Raw genomic sequence first — 21,187 nt, 5'->3', positions numbered from 1 at the left:
GAAAAACATCAGCAAAATGCAGATAATTCAGAACCATGCATTACGGTCCGCACTCAACATCTCCAAAAAAGACCACATATCTACAGCAAGAAAAAAGGCGCATTGGTTCCTGATAAAAGAATGCATCAACTTCAAAATCCTCACCATCAACCCACAAATGCCTTCATAACACAGCACCAGCCTGTCTGGCTCCAAAATCGTTAAGGCTAATCCTACCAGACTTATCAGAGCCCCCAACGCCCACCGGATTATCCCACCGAAATACAAGCGTGCCAGAGGAGGTGGGGCGAGCCTCCCTTCCGTAGCTGCGTCCCAATGGAACTCCCTCTCACCCGCGCTACGAACAGAGAGTTCACATTCAGCGTTCAGAAAAACACTTAAAACCTTCCTCTTAACCTGCCTTGATCCAGACAAACGATAGACTGTAGAAATACCAAGTCCCTATCTGTTGCTCATCTCACCCCCCACCTTCCATGTTCTGTCAATAGCCCCTTTTCTCTAGTTTATGCTATCTCTGTCTCTGCCAGGTATATGTATGCATATTTATCATGTAACCGGTTTGCAACAGTACCCTGGTGCCCATTGGCTTAGGTGTTTTTCAAATGCAAATAAATAAACAAACATATGACTATTGTCGTAGTGATGAAACTAACCAAGTAGGAAGGACTAGGACGAGAAAAGCATCAGCGGCTTGATCATTACACCTTCAAGTACTGCCATGAGGTGGCTCGCTGGAATCATGAAGAGCGCCCCTCGATCATGCACTGCAGGTGTTGACAATAGACGGAACAGGACAAGTCCTACATAAAGGAAACTCAAAACAGACTCGATGTTGTCTTCGAGGAACCTGGGAGATTTGAGTGATGACAGAAGTCGGCAAGACGCAGCAAGAGCTGACAGGTGACTCTGCAGGAGCAGACCTCTCTGCCTGTCCTGGAAAGAAGAGCAGTGGCGTAACCTTAGCCAGGTGGCCCGATGGGTCCCACTGAGATGCTGGGACCGCATAGGTGGGAGATCCGCACGAACACCGTGGGGCGCGGCGGACCAAAGGAGAAAGTGCCCTGGAAGCAAAAGAGTGTAAGACCAATCCCTGGAAGAACCGCAGCAATGCCTGACCCTGCGTGAATGTAAACAGGAGGTCCGTAGGGACGAAAAGGGAACCGCTGACGTGGGAAGCACCCGGGGAACACTTCCTTGTCCCAGTGGCACTCATAAAACAACTGAATACCAGAGAAGGGTCTGGGACCCTGTTAGGCAGAAACCTGTGCAGTTCCCTTAGGGACCACTGCAAAAGATTTAAGACTACAGGTGTTTGGCAGTAAACCCACTTGGTAGCAGTCTGTACCACACAGATTCACTTGGTAGCTGTGGATGAGCAGTCAAACTTCCCTCAAGAAGAGTTAGGCAGTATGCAGAGTATACACAATAGGTACAGAGACACAGTAGCACAAGCAAACCCTGACCAGAGCTTTGGTGTGATTTACACTAGCAAAAAGAGGTAAGTAATTTCAGCACACAGTCACTATTATATATATACAACCCTATTCACTTATTAGACAAGTCTTAGTGAGAAACGCCACTTATTTTCAGACAGAGGTGAGCGCTTAACAAAAGATGACACTCTAATAAGTTGTAAAGAAAGGGAGGGAAAAAGGCAGAGTTAAAGAAGCACACAAGTTTCAATACTTTTACAAAGAACCACAGTAAGGCAGGATAGGCAGAGTTCTACTGGAGAGCAAGGAAGTCAATTGCAAGGCCCACTCTTGGAGAGAGCAAGCAGAAGGGGTCTAGATTCACACAGTGGAGTTATGCCCAAAGAGTCTTGTAGATAGTTCGCACAAAAAGGATGAAATTAAAGTCAGGAAACGTTAGCTAGGTTGCCCCAGGCTAGCCCAGGTTAGAAAGTCGAGGCTTTACTGTCACCCCGAACGATCTGTCGCAAGGGAAGCCAGGCGGGACACAGTACATTAAATGTGAAGGAAGCTCCAGCAGGGGCAGTTGTTCCTGGCAGCTGGTGCAAGTCAGTGTTTCGTCCAGAGGAAGAAGAGGTCTCGCCGTGGAGGAAAGATGAAGGTTGTTGCACTGCCAGGGAAGAAACCAGCTGCGGAGTTCTCCGGTTAAAAGGCACTACCCTTCTCTTCGCGGTAGTGGTAAACCGTGGTATTCCGGTTGCCGGGGTGCTTGGCACGGGCAAGGCGGCCACGAGATGCTCCAGGAAGGTGAAAAGAAGGCAAAATTGGTTATCCCCACCAGTCAAAGGAAGAAGACTCCCCGGACTGGAGATCTCCTCTGTCGTCGGGAAAAGTGGTGAGACGGTTCAGCAGGGCTCCACCGGTGGTGTCGTCGTTGCAGGTCGGCTCAGCTTCTCCCTCCTCGGATTCTTAGGTCCTGTGGCAACTTCTGAAGTTCCAGTCCCCAAAGCCCTTCTTTTATGCATGACACCCCCATTCACTCAGCCTAGCTGTCAATCACACATGCTAAGTGGTGAGCCGGCCAGCTCACCACTCGGGCCAATCACACAAGCGTGCGACTTGAGTTACCAAGGTAACTCAGTCCAGGGTGCCTAAACCCCCTCCGACACCCCCTGTGGTACCCAGACAGAGTGGCACCACTTTTGGAGGCTTCTGTGGAGAAGGCCGCCAAAAAGTGAAACAAAGGGCTCGACTTGGGTTGGAGTCACAGAAGAGAACACAAACGCCATTTTAGAATCGAGTTCTGGCAAAAAATACCAATCGGTGAATTAATATTAAATAAATAAACCGGCGGTATGTTCGAGGTTATGAGAATTAAATAATTAAAGTTGGTAGCCTCGAACAATGGGAAAATCCCATAGAGATGTATTCGCGGTCGAATATAAAAAAGTAGTATCCACCGCCACCAGCCAAAACTCAATCAGGGGGGACGGAGACGTGCCCCCACCCGAACAACAGAACCCTGGGCAATCGAATTGCCCCGACCAGTATGTCCACAATATGATGGTTTGTACTGGTTTCTGTTCATAATTTGGGACTAGCAAAGCCAATGGTGACTTTACATGCCCTGGGAGACAGTAGTCAGTCCCAGGGTATGGAGTCTATGTTGAGGGGTCGCTACGACACCCCTGGGTTACGGCACGGAGGGTGCTGTGTAACCCACATCAAAAAAACACAGGAGACCCTATGGAGTAAAAGACCCCATAGCCCATAAAACACATGGAAAGTTAAAGGAACACCTCAAATCATGTCTAAGAGTGGGAGCAAAAGAATCTCACTCTTAGCAGGAGAGAAAAAAAAAAATCCAGCAAAGCTGCTGGGGGACTCACTAGGTTTGGGAAATTAGCCTTACAGAGAATTCTCCCTAACAGACCCAAAACTAGAGATGGAAAGCATCAGAGGAAATGTTCCTTGTTACAGTGGGAGATGGAAAAGCACTGCCCACCAGGGAGGGGCCTGGGACCCTGGTAAGATCTGCAACCTAGTTGAGAACCAATCAAAGTGGCAAAGTGTGAGTGAAGTTGAAAACATTGAAAAAGAAAGATAGCAGGTCAGACCACGAGAAGGGAGTCATTCTCCTGGTACCACATTGGGACTTCTGATAAAGACGCCAGCGGAAGGAACTGTGCCAAAAGCATACCAAGTGAAGGGAGGCCTTCTCTTGATTGTGAAGTGAGAGTTGAGATAAAGAAGCCAGGGAAAGGGAGTCATTCCCACTGTTATGCAGTGTATTAAGTCACACCAGGGGAAGGGAGTCATTCCCTCCTGGTTCTACCAAAGAGTATAAGGAGCCACACCAGGAAAAGGAAGTAATTTCCCCTGGCAACATTGATTTGAGAGAACAATCTTTTGAACATTACCCAAGAAGAAGAAGGGAGCCATTCTCCCTAAAGAAGGAACATTTTGTTATTTTACCTTTTAGTTATATAGTGTGAAGGGTAGAAGTAGGTTTTGACACAGGACGATGGAATTTACGTTGGCTGACATTTTTGACAGACGATTTTAGTATTAGTTTTGATGCATGGAAACCCCTCTTAGAAGTTATATAGTAAGGGCCTTTTTCACATAGAAGTACAAATCCATGCCACCTTTGTGCAAGCTTCCTTCATTGACACGTTTACAGCTTCTAAAGCTTTAATTGTCTGATGGATCATCTCTTGTAGACCCCTGCAGAGGCTTACAGACTTCACAAGAAATCAGTTCCTAAGGACTTGGACAAGCACGCAGTTAGAGCCAAAGCTACGTCAATCGCGTTTCATAGGAATATATTCCTGAATAAGTCATTAGTAAGGTCGCTACCTGGTCTTCCCAGTCCGCTTTTGCAAACAACACTGCATAGATATTGCTGCCAGGCCAGCCTCCAGAATTTGGCTGGTGGGCCTTCAAAACTTGTTTGGATTAGCCTTTCCTGGTCGATTAGTGCTTTTTTTTGTTGAAAATTCAGTTTTATTAAAGTTTTTGAGGTCGCAATTTAAGAGAAACAACATTACAACGAATGAAATACATACAAAGTCAATCACAAACTTTCAATCCCATCGACCTCTTTTATCCAAGACAGCACCTCACTCCAATAGGTTTGCGCCACATGACACTTCCACCACATATGCACATAGTCCCCTTTCTCATTGTGACACTTCCAACAGTGAGGGGTCATAGCCCTTTCTCATCCTGGCTATCCGCTGTGGGGGGTAATGCCATCTATGAATCAATTTCAAGGCTTGGTGGCGGTATTGGGGCGCAGCTGTGGAGCGGTTGCCCTGTCTACAGATCTTAGTCCATCTCCTGTCAGTGATGGGAGTATCCAGGTCCCTCCCCCATTGTACCTGAGCAGACGGGGGGGGGGATCTCATGGGGCAGAGCACAGCAAGTGACCGTAAAGCCTCGATATCACACCTTTTGTCCCTTTATATGTGATTAGAAATTTCTCAAAATCCGTTAGGTCTCTCCTGAGCGTATCTCCCCATCTGCTTTCGGTAAGGGCTCCCATAAGCTATAAATATCGGAAGGGAGAGAGGCCGGGAAGGCCCAGGGCGTCCTTCAGATCTCCAAGGGACATGAACTCTCCATCGACCCAGAGCTGCCCCGCCCTACTAAGACCTGCCTCATACCACTGTTGGAAAGCTAATGGTTTGTCAATTCCCTCCCAGAGTGGGGGAGCCCAAATGCAGCTTAGGGGCGAGGGCCATGTCGTGAGCCATCTAAGATAACCCCCTCTTTCCATATGGACCACAACACCCCCAAGACCGGATGATTCAAAATTCTCCTCGGGATACGCGTCTTGGGGACCCACAACCACTCATCCAGTGTAACCGGGGAGAAGAGCACATTATCCAATGCTACCCACTGCTTCTTTGGGCCTGTCGCTAGATGGTCGACCAGGACTTGCAGCTGTGATGCTTTATAGTAGGTTTCTAAGTCTGGAAAATTAACTCCCCCCTCATCTTTGGGCCTTATCAGTGTTTCATAGGCGATTCTATGAGATTTTCCTGCCCAGAGATAGCAGAGAAGGGCCCGCTTAACCTCCTGAAAGAACGGTTTCGGTATCTGGGTCGGCAGCATCTGGAACAAGTACAAGAACTTTGGGAGGATAACCATTTTGATGAAATTGAGGCGCGCCATCCAGGAGAGGACAGACTTCGTCCACCGCTCTAGGTCTCGCTTAATTGCCAACCACAGGGGGGGATAATTTACCTTGAAGAGGTCTGCCAGATCTGGTGGTATCTTAATTCCCAGGTGGCAGAGTCCCTCCGCCCATTTACAGAACGGGAGGTCCTCAACGTATCGCCTCTCTCCCTCCTCGAGCTGACCCGCTATAAATGCAACTGACTTTCCCAGGTTAACCTTATAGCCCGCAAGGGACCCATATTGTTCCAGGCTATTCAGCACCTCAGGGACTGATTGGGATGGGTTGGAGAGATATAACACGTCGTCGGCAAATAGGCTTATCTTACAGTTGGTGTCCCCCATCTTAATGCCTTGGATTTTGTCATTCTCCCTAATTGCTATGGCCCAGGGTTCCATTACCAGTGCGTATATAAGGAGGGACAGTGGACACCCCTGCCTCGTGCCTCTTTCCAATGGAAGGGGTTCCGATTCAATGCCATTTACCACCACTCTTGCTGAAGGATTAGAGTAGAGGGCGGCCATCCATCCTCGCCATTTGGGCCCCATCCTCGGAGATGACAAGACCCCTTCCATAAACGCCCATCTCACCCTATCAAACGCCTTCTGCGCGTCTAGGGATACGAGAAGACCGCCCTCCGTTCTGACCCCTTTTGTGCTTAACCGCAAGGTTTTACGCATACTGTCAGCCCCCTGCCTATTTAGTACGAAGCCGACTTGGTCTGGATGGATCAGTCGGGGGAGACATTTTTCTAGGCGCGTAGCCAAGATCCGGGTGAAGATCTTCGCATCCGTGTTCAGGAGCGAGATGGGCCGATTAGAGCCACATTCCGCCGGGTCCCTGCCAGGCTTGGGTATTACCGTGATTATGGTCTGCAAGAACGTCGGTGGGATGGTTTCCGGGGTCTTGATTTGGTTGAGCAGCTTAGTTAGCGGTTGTATGAGCACCGATTGATATTGTTTAAAAAAGTCGGCTGTGTATCCGCCCCCCTGGAGTCTTACCCACCTTTTACTGTTTGATGGGCCCCCTCGACCTCTTGCTCTGATATTTCCCTTTCAAGTGCCCCTCTTTCCGGTTCTGTAAGTTTGGGGAGAGGGTGGGTCTCAAGGTATCTCTGGATCTCCTCCTGGGATTCCCTCTCTTGCTTACTATACAGTACCTCGTGAAACTCTGCAAATGACTCAGCAACCTGTGTGGTTTTTGTTTGGATGTTACCTGCCCTTCTCTGATGCCTTCCACCCGTCTGCCAGCTCTGTTTCCCCTCAGCCTGTTTGCCAGTAGGGTCCCAGCTTTGTCTCCCTTCTTGTGTATTCTCGTGTATCTCTGTTTTGTATATCTCATTTTTTTGACCACCTCTCCGATTAGGATCGTGTGTAAGGCTTGTCTTTTCTCTCTCATTTCACCCAGAAGGTTTTCACTGTCTACATTGCCCTTGACAAGCTGTGCCCTCATTGCCCTTAGGTCTTCGCGGAGTTTTGATTCCTCCTCGAGCCCTCTGCAATAAGTAGACCCCGGAAAGTTGACTTTGCAGCCTCCCAAACCTGTGGCCATTGGGACCCCCCCCCTGTGTCATTTGTTACGCAGAAGGCTTCTATTTCTTTTTGTGAGAATTCTTTAAACACCTGATCGCTCGAGAGGGTGTCGTTACAGCGCCATCTATATGACTTCGGGGTGCCCTGTAGACGCCAGTCCATAACGAGAAGTTTGTGATCCGACCAGGTCACCGATTCGACCTGACACCAGTAGAAGGTCAATTCTGGTATATGTTTGGTGTGGATGGGAGAAGAATGTGTACTCCCCAGGTGTTTTCCAGCATTTTCGCAATACGTCCACCCAATAGTATTCTTGCAAGAGGTCCCTCATGGTAAAGTTGTCCTTACTTGGTGCCTTTGGCCCTACCCCTTTAGCGGACCACCAATCTAGCTGGGGGTCTGTGATGAGGTTAAAGTCTCCCCCCAGAATTATCGCGCCCTCTGCCCATTTGTTCATAACTTTAAATACACTATGGATGAACTTAATTTGGCCAACATTGGGTGCATACAGAGTGGCTAGTGTGACTCGAATGCCCTGGGACAGTCCCTTGATCCCCAGGAACCTTCCCCCAAAGCCCCTTTTCGTCTCAACATCGGTGAGGTGCATTGATTTTCCGAGCAGAATGCCTACCCCCTCCTTCTTAGAGGACTTGTGCGAGGCCCAAAAGTTCCTTCCTATCTCCTTTCCCTTTATAGTTGATTCCGCACCTCTCCTATAGTGTGTTTCTTGCAAGAAGAGGACTAATAGTTTTTGTTTTCGGAACATATTGCTTGTGAGAGAACGCTTGTTTTGAGAGTTGAGACCCTTCACGTTGAGTGTGCCAACCCGGCCTTCAACCATGATCATCGCTACCCTTGCCCTGAAAAATTACAGTGTGGTCCCCCTGTATCTTTACCTTACTTAACCCATAGTTCCATGGCGTGGCATCCCGCTTACCCTTGTCCCTCCCCCTCCCTAACCCTTGTCCCCTGCTTCCTTACCCATTTTGTAAGGCGTTCGTCTCCGTCACCCAACAAACGTCGGGGGTTAGACGACGAACCACCTGGGTTACTACCCTGGCCCCCGGAGAACTGATGTTGCGGAACATTCCCTCCCCTCCCCTATTCAAAAGCTGTTCTCAATTACAGTTAGGATCAGGATCCCAGGGGAGGCTCCCCTCCAGCGCTTCCCTCCTTATGCTGATAGCATGCACTACACCACGCCCATTGTGGACGTTCTGCCACCTGAGCTTTCAGTGCGAGTCAGAGAGAATTTCCTCAAAATTAGAAGTCGGGTGTGAGTGCCCCCCGAATCACAACAACCCCTGAGCCTCCTGCCTGGCAGGCTCCAAACCTTGTGTCACATCACTTAAATAGATACCTCGCCAACAGTGGCAACACCAACAGGCAACGTGCAACTCCCCCAACTTGGGGAATTCCCCAGAGGTTGTGTAAACAGCTGTGTTACAGAGAATAACATTGTGGCTTTTCCATTGTGATCCTGAGGGCCCGCCGTGGGCCGCCGGCGGATGTCTCGTTTTCTGGAACTTCCGTATACCCTTCACCTTGCGTTTCCCTTGAGTCAGACCGGGGCCCTGTGGAACCCGAGTGGGGTCCCTGTCAGTCCCACTCCTTTTCCTGTAGCCACCTGGTGATTGTCGCACATTTTTTCCTCATCTGTAGCGTGAGGGCGGACAGGTCCCGGTAGATCGCCACCTTGGAGTTACAGTATTGTATGTCTCTGAGTCCTCGCCCCCTCAAGTATCCACGCTTTATCTCTGTAGTAGTGGAATTTCGTGAGGACCGAGCGGACCCCTTCCGCCCCCACCATCCAGATGGACCCTGTTGATCAGGACAGTCTCCACAGAGTCAGTACCTAGGACAATCCTCAAGGCATAAAATAAGCAGTGTCACGGAGCAATTTGCTATGCAATTCTGTAGGTTTGCTAATTAAATTGGCACTTGTGTAGCAAAGCTATAAGTTACCCTGTTGAATGAAAGCACAGCTCACCCTGCATTCCTCTTGCCTTCAGAGCTCTCGCCACCCTCTTTTCTCTGTACACTGCAAGTTCTATTGGGCTAATGGAGATAGAGTGCAGCAGTAATCATCCCCTTCACTCATGTGCCAAAAGGCCTTTGTGGGAGTGCTACGCATATTTATTTTTCAAATAATTGCAAACCAGAAATAATCGGGATAATACTGTCATTAAGCTAACTGTATCCTGTCTGCCAAAGACCAGTATGTATTAGTTATTTATTTTAAAAAAGGCTTTCAGTTCCTTTTCTAAAAATGTAATTTGTTACATAAATAAAAAATTACAGTATTGCTACTGTAAAACGCTGCATTAGCTCCATGCTTTACAGTTAAGTGTATCTAAATCTCAGTGTCAACTAGATTTCATTTTGTTGGGAAAGATGCATCATATTGACGGGTGGACACTTTTGAAAATGTACATGACCACGTGGCCAAATGCTTTGATGGCAAACCTAGTTATGTGGCCTGCTGGTTACATACAGCTTGCAACTGGTGCTCAACCCATGAGCTGATCCCATACTCCTTGACATTCTATCTTACCATGTTGCTTTATACCCGCTAATCTGCTTAGTCTTTTACATAATGAATACACAAAGCTAACTTGATATTTACTTAAAGTAGCGATGACGAGTTTCATCCAGTCTGTACATCTATAGACCTACTGTAAAACTGTACACTGTAGTTGGTTTCTAGAGCTCACTTTGCTCTATGATTATGATTGCATTATATATGTTCACCTGCAGTAGAGAGTGCTGGGCAAACTGTTTTCAGAGCCTTTTCATCATATCTATTTATTTGTGTCTATTAAGGGCGAAAGGAGTAACTGCTAAGAAAGGAATAGATATGTGGACACATTGAGGGGACAAGCCAAGACACATACGCTAGACCGGGAGGCTGTTAGAAGATAGCCTGAGGCCTGAGGACAATTGTAATAAATATAAATAGAAAACATTAATCATGGCAGTTCCAAAACGCATGAAGATTTAAAAGCACACCTTGTCAGAGACAAAAACAGAACACAAAAAAAGGCTCATCATAAGAAAGAAAACATTTCCAGAAAGTTTTGCTTGAACTAACAAGATAAAACAACACGTCATGATCACATTTGATTCCGAAAAGGTAAAAAGAAAAATAGAAACAGATTGAGATTTCTGCTGTAAAAATACTAAGATTTGAAAAATTAGAAATGTTCACATATCCTGAAGAAACTATTACATGTTGGAAGTCCTACGTGAAATGGGTGACAAAAATGCGGCACACCTATAGTTGATAAAATCTATAATGTGGACGAATAGCATTAGTGGATATACTACCATTAGCAAGAACATTTGAAATTAAAAGAATTGGAACAGAAGCCTTGTGTTAATATGTACATTTTGGGCTCTATTGATGAATTGTTTTAGAATGATGGAAGTGAGTGGTATGAATAGAGTATGAATGAAATAAAAGTAACAATAATGTTTTTTTTTTTTTTTTTTTTTTTTTTTTACAAGTTATTATTGCTTTTATTGTCAGCAAGCAGTGTTCCTGAAAAACCTCTGGGAACTAGACATCTGCTGGTTACGCTCCTGAACTGTTCAGGTGTCCTGGTGTCAAGCCATAAACTGCTAGTATGAATTCTGGAAACGAATCTGTTCTATAATCCAGTTTCAGATCTGGCAGAGATTGAATGCTGCATTGTGGTCCTTCATGTTTGAGAAAGCTTGGAACACATGCATGTACAGGTGCAATGCTTGCTTCTGTCTCCAGCCTATTGTGTTCCAATGTTTTAATGAACTATTTTTGTACTGTTTTATACCAAATAAGAATGAAAATAAAATAATGTTTGATTAGGATAGCAGCTCCTGTCTCTTTCCCTAGTTCTCTTTGAATCCACTGGGCACCACTTCTGTTTAATACATAATTGTTCTACTCCTAGGTGCCCGTGAAGTAGGGGCTCCAACCTGTGTTTTTGGATTCATGCAGCTAACCTTTTTTTACAGACAATCATCCTGGGCTTGCAAAGTATTTTCGCCCACTCGCTTAGTAGAGTAGATTTTAAGAAGGGGATGTTGGAAACTTATTTAAACTTTCCTTTGTTTGCAGTAAATGTCAAATAAAAGTTTCACTGTGCATGGCTGGCCTCTGGGTGGCAGCAGTGAGCCAAACTAAAGTGGGTTTGTGGTGCATGCACCATTTTACAGAAAGTGCATTTAAATTTGTTGTCATCCGTTGCCATGGGTCTAGTGCATGTCTCTTCAGTCGAGTGGGTAAACTAAGTTATTCAACCTGCAGGTCTAGTGGACCTTTAAAGAATTTGCAAGGCCTGACTTATCTCGCTAATGTCTTACTTCAGCGGTACACAAAACTGCTGCATTGTTGCTCATTTTATATCTTGGGTACAAGTATCTTCTGGTGGCATTAAAAACATTCATACAAAATTGCTAATCAAATGGGTTTGTTTGCTAATCAACAACAATTTAATTAGCAAACTCTGCTAGTCAATTTTTGAAAACTAATTTATGCCTTGATCCTGATGATATCTTGCACCTTGCCCTCTAGGCTCGTCTGGGTCTCCCCCTCCACCTCTGCCAGGCCGAAGATCCGGAGGTTGCTTCTCCGTTCGCGGTTCTTCATATCATCCACCTTGCGACGGAGTTCCCCATCTCGTTGCTGTATTTTTCTAAACCTTGTCTCCATTTGTGTTTCCAGGAGGGCAGTAGATACCTGGTTGTTTTCAACCCCCTCCATTCGGTCCTCCAGGGTGGAAACTTTGGAGGTGAGGTCGGCCAGCTTAGCTCCCATGTCCGTTCTCATCCCTCTAATTTCCTCGAGGATTGTCTGGATGTTGTTTTGCATAGTGTTCATATTGGGGGCCTGGGCAGGGGAGGGTCCGGTCTCCATTGCTGCGCTTCCTGGTGTAAATTGGTATTTTCGCTAGAGTTTGTTTCCAACTCATGGGCTGCTTCTCCCCCAACGTCTCCGTAGTTGTTCAACGCCCCCAGTGATTTCTCCCCTGATCTGGAGCTCACCCCCCCGTCTTGACTCCAACTGGAACGGTACACTATATGGTTGGCGAGGTCTTGCAGTCAATTAGACTTATTGGGGATTCCAACCGTCTCCCGGGCCCAATTCCACAGCCACAGGTGTGTTCTGCACCGTACCTCCCCTCAGCGGTGCCCTGGTGCTCTCTATGTCCGTGTGTTTGGGGCTCTAGGCGTTTAGCTGTTTGCACCTCTGGGTTTTTAGTGCCGTGGGTCACCTCCTATTTTGGCAGCCCCCTGTCTGCAGTTACCCCGTGTGGCGAGAGGGAGGGCGGCAGCCCGGGGAGGGATGTTGTGCGTCCCCCGTCCCACTGTCTGATAGTACTTTCAATTGGGCCTCCGTAGGTGCACAGGGCTTGTTGTGGGGCTGTTGGGGTATCAATCCAGGTCCAGGCATATGTGCCAATGTCTGGGGGTGTCACCAGAGGGCTGGAACAGGACGGTGAAGCAAGGGTGTCCCTCAATGGAATATCCTGTGTGATCCTTGATTGGGGGGAGTGGGCCCGTGCAGGCTCCACCACCCGCGGATGCTCACCTTCTGCAGCACTGTCCAGGAAGTGTTGGCGGGCCAAGAAGAGGCCCAGGCACGCTCCCGCGTCAGCCCGGGCCCAGGAGGAGACAGCTCAGATGGAGCTGCGGCGGCAGATGTGGGATCTCAGGAGGGGCTCCACCAGCCGCACTCCCCCGGTGACGGACAGTGCTGGGGCCCAGCTGGGTGCTGGAGAGATGAGGATGGGCCCGGGCGTGCTCCCGCGACGGCCCGGGCAGGCCAATAACCCCGCCGATGGAAGTGAGGGAGGCGAGGTAAACTCTGCGGGAGTCCCCTTTGCCAGCGAGGGCCCCGTGTGCCTCCTGTTGTACCGCTGCACGGGCTGGTCCTTACCCCTGCACCGCGCCGGGCATAGGGGCCGGACAGGCTCCTCCCCGCTGAAGATCCCGCGACCATAGTGCCCGGGGGGCTCTGGCTTCCCCCACCAGATGTCCCGGCTGGAGCGCAGGTGGGCTGGTCGATGCGCCGGCTGGAGCGCGTGGCTCTCCCCTTGCTAGATGTGAGGCTGCATCGGGCTTCCCACTCGCATGCATTGCCGGGAGGGGGAGGGGAAGGCAGCAAACTTCTCCGGTGGATATCTCTGGGACGGGAGCGGAGCCAAGCGCCAGCCAGGTGTCCGTGGACTCCCCGTGACTTCACAATGCTGATTCTCGACACCCGGAGAGGGAGCGTTCCTTTCCTGCTGTGACTCTGCATGTCTCCCGGGGCCATTAGGGGAGCTTATAGATCAGGCGACCATCTTGCCTGCGCCCCCTGGTTGCCTCTGTGCCGATTAGTGCTTTTTAATCTCCCATAAGAATGGAGGAAAGGGGACAGGATGTAGGAGTAAGGTAAAGTTGCTCACTGTAGTGATTTCTGTACTAGTCCATAGTCCCCTTTCCTCCATATGCCCCACCCGCTGTCCCCCTATGAATAGGACCATAGTTGGGTGATCCATCCAGCGGCTCCAACGACTGACAAGTGTTGCCGGTGGGTGGGGTCTGCAGGGCTAGCCATGCCTGCGCTGCCGCTCCTGACCGCGTAACACTAATTATTTTAAATGGGGATTCCCCTTTTTGTGTTGTTCAAAAAGAGCTCCAGTCCTACTCCGTTGGTCGGACCCCAAGAAGTATGGAGTAAAGGGAACTATGAAATAGGAGTACAGAAGTTGCTACAGTGAGTAACCATTTCTAAGTTCTGTACATTCGAAATAGTGTGAATTTACAAACCATAGCTTGTCTCTCTTTTAATGACAGGGTACATTTTACGAGTATGTGGGGTTCTTTGATGAAATCCCTGTATATTACGCAGAGGGGACCACAGACCTTTGCACTTACATGCACACAGGGCCTCTTTGCACAATTTTCATCATTCGCACTTCAAACTGCAAAAAGGAAATGTAAATTGGAGGCAAAATCGCCTTCATGCCTCCCTTTTGCATTGCACATGGAAGCCAGAATTTCCTATGGATTCCTGTGTTCGCCTGCTTTTTGTTGGTTTGAAAAGTAAGCAGATTCCATAGGATATCAAAGCATTAACGCCAGCATAAATATGTTGGTGTATATATTGGAGTATTTGTATGGCAGAGAAAAAGGGGGCGGTGGAATCATAAATTATGATTGTGCCTCTTCTTCGCCGTACACATACATTAAAATTAGTATCTTAAAATGTGTGTAGAATTTTTACATATTACTTTTACACATGAACCTTTACTTACTCATTAAGGAAAATGAGCTCCTGTGTGCTTGAATTCTTCTTTCAACAGCTGGCAACTCTCCACTCTGTTCAGAGTATTACAAATATTTGACTCTTTATGAATACACTTTTTAAATCTCAGAATCAACTCCATGTTCATAGGTTAAGCATACTTAAAATCTCTGTTATCACTGGTTAGTCTCGTACTGGCTATTTCACTTGGCTGATTTATCCTCCTATAGTATCAAATTCATACCTGGCTCTTCTTTCTTTCTTTACAGAAGGAGCCTAGTAGTTCCCTAGCAATTATGAAATACATTTTTCAGAATTCTGTTCTTTGTTGGGGTGCGTAAACACTCTCTGGTCGGTTTAATGGTAACACTTTTATTAAAATCTCCCAGAAAACGGGGAAACGGCTATGTTTCAATGGCATTTTTTTTTTCTTTTAGGCATCCTAATGGGAGCAGTAATAAAAATTATAGAATCACAGCAGCTAGCAAATTGGAAGGTAACCAAACATCTTTACTAAGTCTGCTGAGATATTTCTTTCTTATGTGTAATTTTCTGCGGCATCCAAATGTATTTCAGTCTTTTCACATTCTTTGTATATATGTTAATGTTCCATTTTAGTGTATTCATGTAATTACATTTTTCCTCAATGTTTAGTTACCCGTGTGAGTGAATGAGCATTATAGTCAGTCAATAAAACTTTATTTGGCTATGAATATCCATAAAAGTACAACAAACAATTAAGACACAATGGGCTTTGTGCTGAGTTTGCCGGTCCGGAAATAATGGTGCCGGTAGGCTCACCGGCAACCTTGTTTCCAGTCCGGCAAACTACGCGTTTGCCTGCCAGAGCCATTGTGCCTGACCGGTCTGACCCTGCCGGGCACAGCGGTCATGGTAGGCAGAGCCATCACGGAAATACCGGCACCATTAATAACGGTGCCAGTGTTTCCGTGTCCCCGCTCCCATAGAGTCCAATGGGACTCAATGGGAATGGGGATTAACAAAATTCCTGACGCCTGACTTCCCGGCCGTCGGACTTAGACTCTCTCGGTGGCACCAGGAAGTCAGGCGCCAGTAACATTTTACAGGTCTGGCTGGATCCCACATGTAGCAATGGCAGAGTTACCACCGGACCGTAATGAGGCCCAGTATCATACATACCACATATAAAAACATTAAAACATACCCCTTGACCTCTCTAAGGGAGTCATGGGGCCTCATTACGAGATTGGTGGTAGTCATGGCGCTATTTGCGCCATGACTGCCACCAATAACGGGTCCGGCACCGGTGTAGTTCAATGGGGACTTACCGGTGTAGTCCGACCCTGAAGGGACCGGTAAGTCCCCATTGAACATGCCACTCCCCATTCCCATTTGAACCCCCATAGGCCTCAATGGGAATGGGGAGGGCGCTAATAACAGTCTCACGACTTGCAAGCCCGTTATTAGCGCCCTGGTCCCTTAGCGGGACCCGTAGGGGACGTGTGGTCGGACCACACGTTCCTTACGGTTCCCTCCAAGGGACCTTAGAATAGGGCGGTAGGGGATTACCGGCACCGGTCTCCTTACCGGTGCCCGGTATCCCTTACCGCCCTACTTGTAATGACCCCTATGGTATCAAAAGTATGATACTGACACAAGAGATATCATTTGTAAAACCTTTATTAAATTTTTGAGGTTTGGAAAAACACCTGCTTTGCCCTATAGCTATGATGGGTGTAGTCTCTACCATCAAATAATAAAGAAAACCCAATCCTTGTCAATCTCTGTCAAATTAATGATGGCCTAGGCTAACAAAATCTAATCCCTGTCCTATCTCTTATACAGAAAGTGTGTAATAGGGAATATGTATGCAAAGGAAAATCATTGTTATAAAGAATCAATGTGGTTGAGTCAGCTCTCCTTCCCACGTTGGACAGCACGGAGTAAGGTGGTCCCCGTAAACAGGATGACACACTCTGGCTCAGGTTCTCAAAACAAAGGCAGTTCAAAATGTGGATCGAGGCCCGCTTGGCCTTCCACGTTAAGTCACTAATTCCAGCTTTCAAAAGTTCTTTCACAGTTCAACAAAAGTTCACGCAGGTCTCCCTCTGTCTGTTCGGAACTCTCAAAGCAAGTAGTTCACGTAGGTCTCCCTCAATCGGGCTCGGAATTCGCAATCGCAGCTCTTGCAGGGGGTTCTTTCCCCCAAGCTTTATTCACATACGTTAGGGGTTCCCTTCCCCTAATCTTTATCCACATTCGGCTTATCACACTTCCGGTCTCCCTCAGTCGAGCTTGGACCTTTCACGGATGTCGAAGACTTTCGAATGTTCGAGGCTTTTACTATTGACCTCCGTAGGACCACTTGTTAAGCTCATCTGGTCTCTGCGGGGATGTTGGGGCACGGTTTCAGCCCTCCCTGGAAGTGGATTCCTCTTGTCAGGCTTCTTCCCCTGCTCATATGCTGTGGGCTGCGATGATTTTTGACACTGCTCCTGTGTGGATATGAGAGATCGTGAGAATGCTGCTATATGACTGCTGTCTCTCTCAAACCCTTCTTCCCAAAATGTGGTGAGCGTGCGCCGACCCATATAGTCTCACCTGTTGATTAATGATGATGAACTCTCCATCCTGCTTCCAACTGCAAAGGCGCTTTTGATGGACCGAGTTCCTTCACTGGCCCATTGTGTGTGGCAGCCCAGCCCAGCTGTGACTTAACCACTCCTGATGGTAAGTGTCCTATGGCTTTGAAATACTGTGATGTTGATTCTTGATTGTCTGTATCTTTTAATGGTGTCTTTCATCCGTTTTTTCTCCCGACAGATGAAATGCGGCCCTGAGGTAGTTGCAGTGCATGAAGCGAGGCCAAATGGGAAGAGAACGCAGTCCACAATGCTCCGACAGAAGGTGAGTGTTGGTTTAAGGTTAAGCGCGAGGATTTGTCTAAGCGCGATCGTAAACGTAATGTCTTGGCGAATTCTAACCTTGTCTTTATCTTTTTCTCTTGCAGGCACCATCTTCAGATGGATTGCTCTGAGTGTCACGATGGATGATGAATGCCAGAGTCAGCGATGATGCGTGCCGAAGTAAACCGATTCCAAGGTAAGTGCTGTGGCTGGTAGCTGGAAACAAGGTAAGATGCGCTTAGGTGGCGGTGAGCGTTACGCTGCCATCAGCAGAATAACGCGAAGCGCTTGCATGTAGGCTGGGCGGGTTTATATAGTCTAGCTCTGGCCACGCCCATTAGCCTTGACTCACCGGCCCCACCCTGACACTCCTAAAAGATGCTACACATGCAATTTGACTCTCCCCAACAGCCACGCCTGAACGAATGCACGTGGAGGCCCCTGCAGGGAAAACAAAGTACTTTGCACCAAATAAAAATGTGCCAGTGCACATTTGCTCATGAGCCTGGCGCCAGAGGCGCCAGAACTGAGTCCAGCTGGGCCCTCTGTGCTGTATTGTCCCAAGGGACAATAAAAGGTTGTGTTCCCCCTTGCTCTCGTCCCCTGATAGTGCGGGGTCTGTGGTTCCGGGCCAATGGCCATGACAACACTTGGACTTTCTATTTAGCTCACTCTCTTGTGGTATTTGTACCAGTGTCTCGTGGTCTGGGTAGATCAGTATCATAAGCACAAATGTTCAACATTCACCTTTTGACTTCCTTTTTGCCGGGGATATTCTTGACCATTGCGTATTTTAGAGTTAATTCACTTTGTCACTTTATAACAAAGATTTCACCTTTCGCTGAGACTTTCGACTGGGCTACTTCCTTTTGCCAGATCACTCCACTACTCACTGGCTTCACTGTTATCAGTAATTTAAAGTTCACCACAGGTCTGCCTTCCTTTTGCGTCTCATCAACCCGCATGCAGCCTTCAATCGTGAGATATATGTTGAAACTTCAACCTTTCATGGCATTCGCCAACTCACCGGCTGTGTGCATTCCTATCTTGTCTTCATCGTTTTAAGTCATGAGTCAAGATTAATACCACTGGCTTGGTCTTGCCTCCCCAACTCTGTCGTTCACCCGGGTGGGTCATGGGCACCCTTGAACCACAATGCAGCCTTCTTGTCTGGGATTTGGCCTTCTCTGCGTATCTTTTATGGCTCTTTGGAGTCAACAACCTCCTGCAGGGATCTCCTTGGTTTTTCTACCCTTTTGTCTCATCCCTCTGTCAGTCGCTTTGCTCCAGTAGGTACGCCTTCGTCCCGAAAGTTCTGCTTCTTCTCGTGTTCCACCTTGCTCATAGTGTGTCTCTATGTTGTGCCTTTTATCTGTGTGGGGAGAGCTAATGGGTATCAGATGTATTTAATCAAAGTCAAGTGCCTGACTTTGCCTGACCCGATAAGCGGGACATGTCCAATGAGATATGTAAGGGTTAGCCTCTTTACTCTGTTGCCCTCTTCCTCGGCCCAGTGTTTGTGACTTTGACCAATCTGGTACTGGGACGAGGAAGATGCCTGCTAAGAGCATTGAAGGTCAGGCATGCCCCTTTAATTGTGGTCAGGCCGGGCTGATTGGACGTTCTTACCAGCAGCCTGTCAAGGGGCTGCAGGTGTATAAAAGACCAGCCCAGCAGCAAGCGGCAGGAGACTTTATTTGAGAGACATGCCAAGACGCTGACGTCTGCATAGAGAAGTGGTCTATGGAAGCGTGGCATGGGAGCTGGGGCTCCGTGGAGCAGACTCAACATTGTGTAGGGAGCCGTGTGGAGAGGCTGTCCCTTTCCCTTGTGGTCAAGATGCTCATTACCCTGTGTTAAGAGGTTGCCACAGGAGTGCCTGAGGGGCAGGAGTTGGAACCCCGAAGCAGGAGGCTGTTTGATCCGCGCTGCTGGGAAAGCTGTGAACGCGACAAGTGATTTTCCAACAGGGTAGAAACCTGGTGTGCAAACGTTTACACTTTTCCCATTCTAAGCGAAATAATTTGTATCAGAGTTGTCACGTGTTTAAGGAAACACGTTTTCGAAAGTCTCCGAGTGCTGAGCATTAAATTTCAAGCAAACTAAAGGCTTATTATACAGCATGTTAAACTGAAAGTGTGTAATGAATACAACTCCTCTTTTTGAATACCGAACAGTATGAAATCTTTACAAATGAGCAGAATTGTTACATCCTGAGTTCAGAAGTGAACACAACTTTAAATGCAAGTAAACCACTGCATGCTGAATTCTAAAAGGAGCAAAACTTTAATTCATGTAAAATGGCTGTATGCTGAATTGTAAATTGAATGAAACTTTAAAACCCACAGTATGCTGAACTCTAAACTGAATTAAACTTTAACATTGAACCAAAGAGAGTCAAATTGAATACCAAATTCTGTGAAAACTACATATGACATAAATAAACATTTGAAAGCAGAATTAACTGGAACTCTGAAGTTTATTCCAACACAGCCAAGATATTTACAGGAAAACCAACAATAAAAGGAGGGCTCAATTGTGGCCAAGAACCCTAAGAAGACAAAGGATATTTTTTGTGATACAGAAATTAAGTCTTGGGTAGAGGAACCCTGAGACTTGAAACATTTACTGACTTTAAAACCAAGTTTCAAGGTGCTTTTGTGTTTGGAACTATGGTACTTGGAACTTGGGGGAAGGGAACCTTTAGTATTGGTTAAAGGATTGTATCATCGTGAAATTAAGAGTGGTAATTTTGAGACTTTTTGTTAGAATTGTTTTATACCCGGGGAAGGGAGCTGAAAGGAAGCTGTGAGCTGAAAGAGGTTCAGAACTTTGTTGGACACTGGTTCTTTTTGGTTGCTGACATTCCTACACATTGTATAGATTAGTTGTGAGGGCAAGTATATGTTTTGGACCTAGACAGATATTCTTAAGTTGAACTCTTTGACTCAGACTTTCCTTAGTTTCATTTAGTTAAGGAAATTCCACATTAGCATTGGGCATGTTAGCTCTTTTTCCATCCTGACATTTAAGTTAATAAAGTTATTTATGCTTGAACTTTGAATCTGTTGTCTGAGTCTTGCTTCATGACAAAGGCGTTGCCGGGGGGGCTAAAAGGGTTATAGCCCCTGGTCTTTTGGTTGTAGTAGCATCTCAGGAGCTACAACCAAAAGGCTAGCTAGCCCCTAGTCCCGACAGTTCGGACAGTAGCGTAGCCCTAGGTCTCTTCCAGACCTAGCAAACCCCTGCTTCATGATGCCTTAGACGCACATTCCAAGTCCAAGTCTCAGGTGGGACAAGCAGTGCTAAGACATCTCTTTGCTACTGTTCCTTCACACACCCTCCACCATCTCCTGGTACTGCTTGCTAGTCTATGCACAGCATGTGATTCTAATCAGATTCACAAGCATCATAAGACATACATTACTCCCCGTAATTGTATTTCTAATGATTGTATCTGCTTAGATTCTCATGCGACCACCTTTCCCCCCTTTTGGTCTAGAAGAAACATAGAGAGTAGAAGAAACATAGACATCTTAGACCTTCTTTCTTCTGTTCTCACTCACGCTTTTGTAAGGCACCCTGACGGCAGAAGAAAAACAACCTGTGGGGCCTCGACATGTGAAGGATTTTAGGTACACTACTTTTCCAGCATGGGGTTTGGCATGGATTTACATGCTCATGAATATTCCCTGTCGTCAGGCCGGGAATTCTCGGTAAAAGAAAAAACAGTTTCACTTACGAACTGTCTTTCTCCTATAAACCAATCACTGAGCTGTGGGTCATACTGCACCCAGCCAGTGACTGACCTCTTGCAGCCATCTTACTGCACGTTCAAGTGACGGGAGTCCTCGTGTTTAGCTCCGAGATCTGTTCCATGTTTTTGCGCTTTTTTGTTA

At 47.2% G+C, this 21,187-nt stretch overlaps 1 protein-coding gene across 1 annotated transcript in view; it reads left to right on the top strand.

The window, feature by feature from the left end:
• The window catches only part of SLC9A8 (solute carrier family 9 member A8), a 1,353,696-nt gene that overhangs the window by 272,911 nt on the left and 1,059,598 nt on the right, over positions 1 to 21,187 (top strand). Inside the window, exon 5 of the mRNA XM_069651262.1 lies at positions 14,838 to 14,896. Within this exon, the coding sequence (XP_069507363.1) occupies positions 14,838 to 14,896 (59 nt within the window). The remainder of the gene's footprint in view (positions 1 to 14,837; positions 14,897 to 21,187) is intronic.

Source organism: Ambystoma mexicanum, chromosome 3p (assembly GCF_040938575.1).
Source record: "Ambystoma mexicanum isolate Mex_15411 chromosome 3p, UKY_AmexF1_1, whole genome shotgun sequence".
NCBI lineage: Eukaryota > Metazoa > Chordata > Amphibia > Caudata > Ambystomatidae > Ambystoma > Ambystoma mexicanum.
Note: the sequence above shows the minus strand (reverse complement) of the source record. Positions and strands in the feature narration are given on the sequence as shown.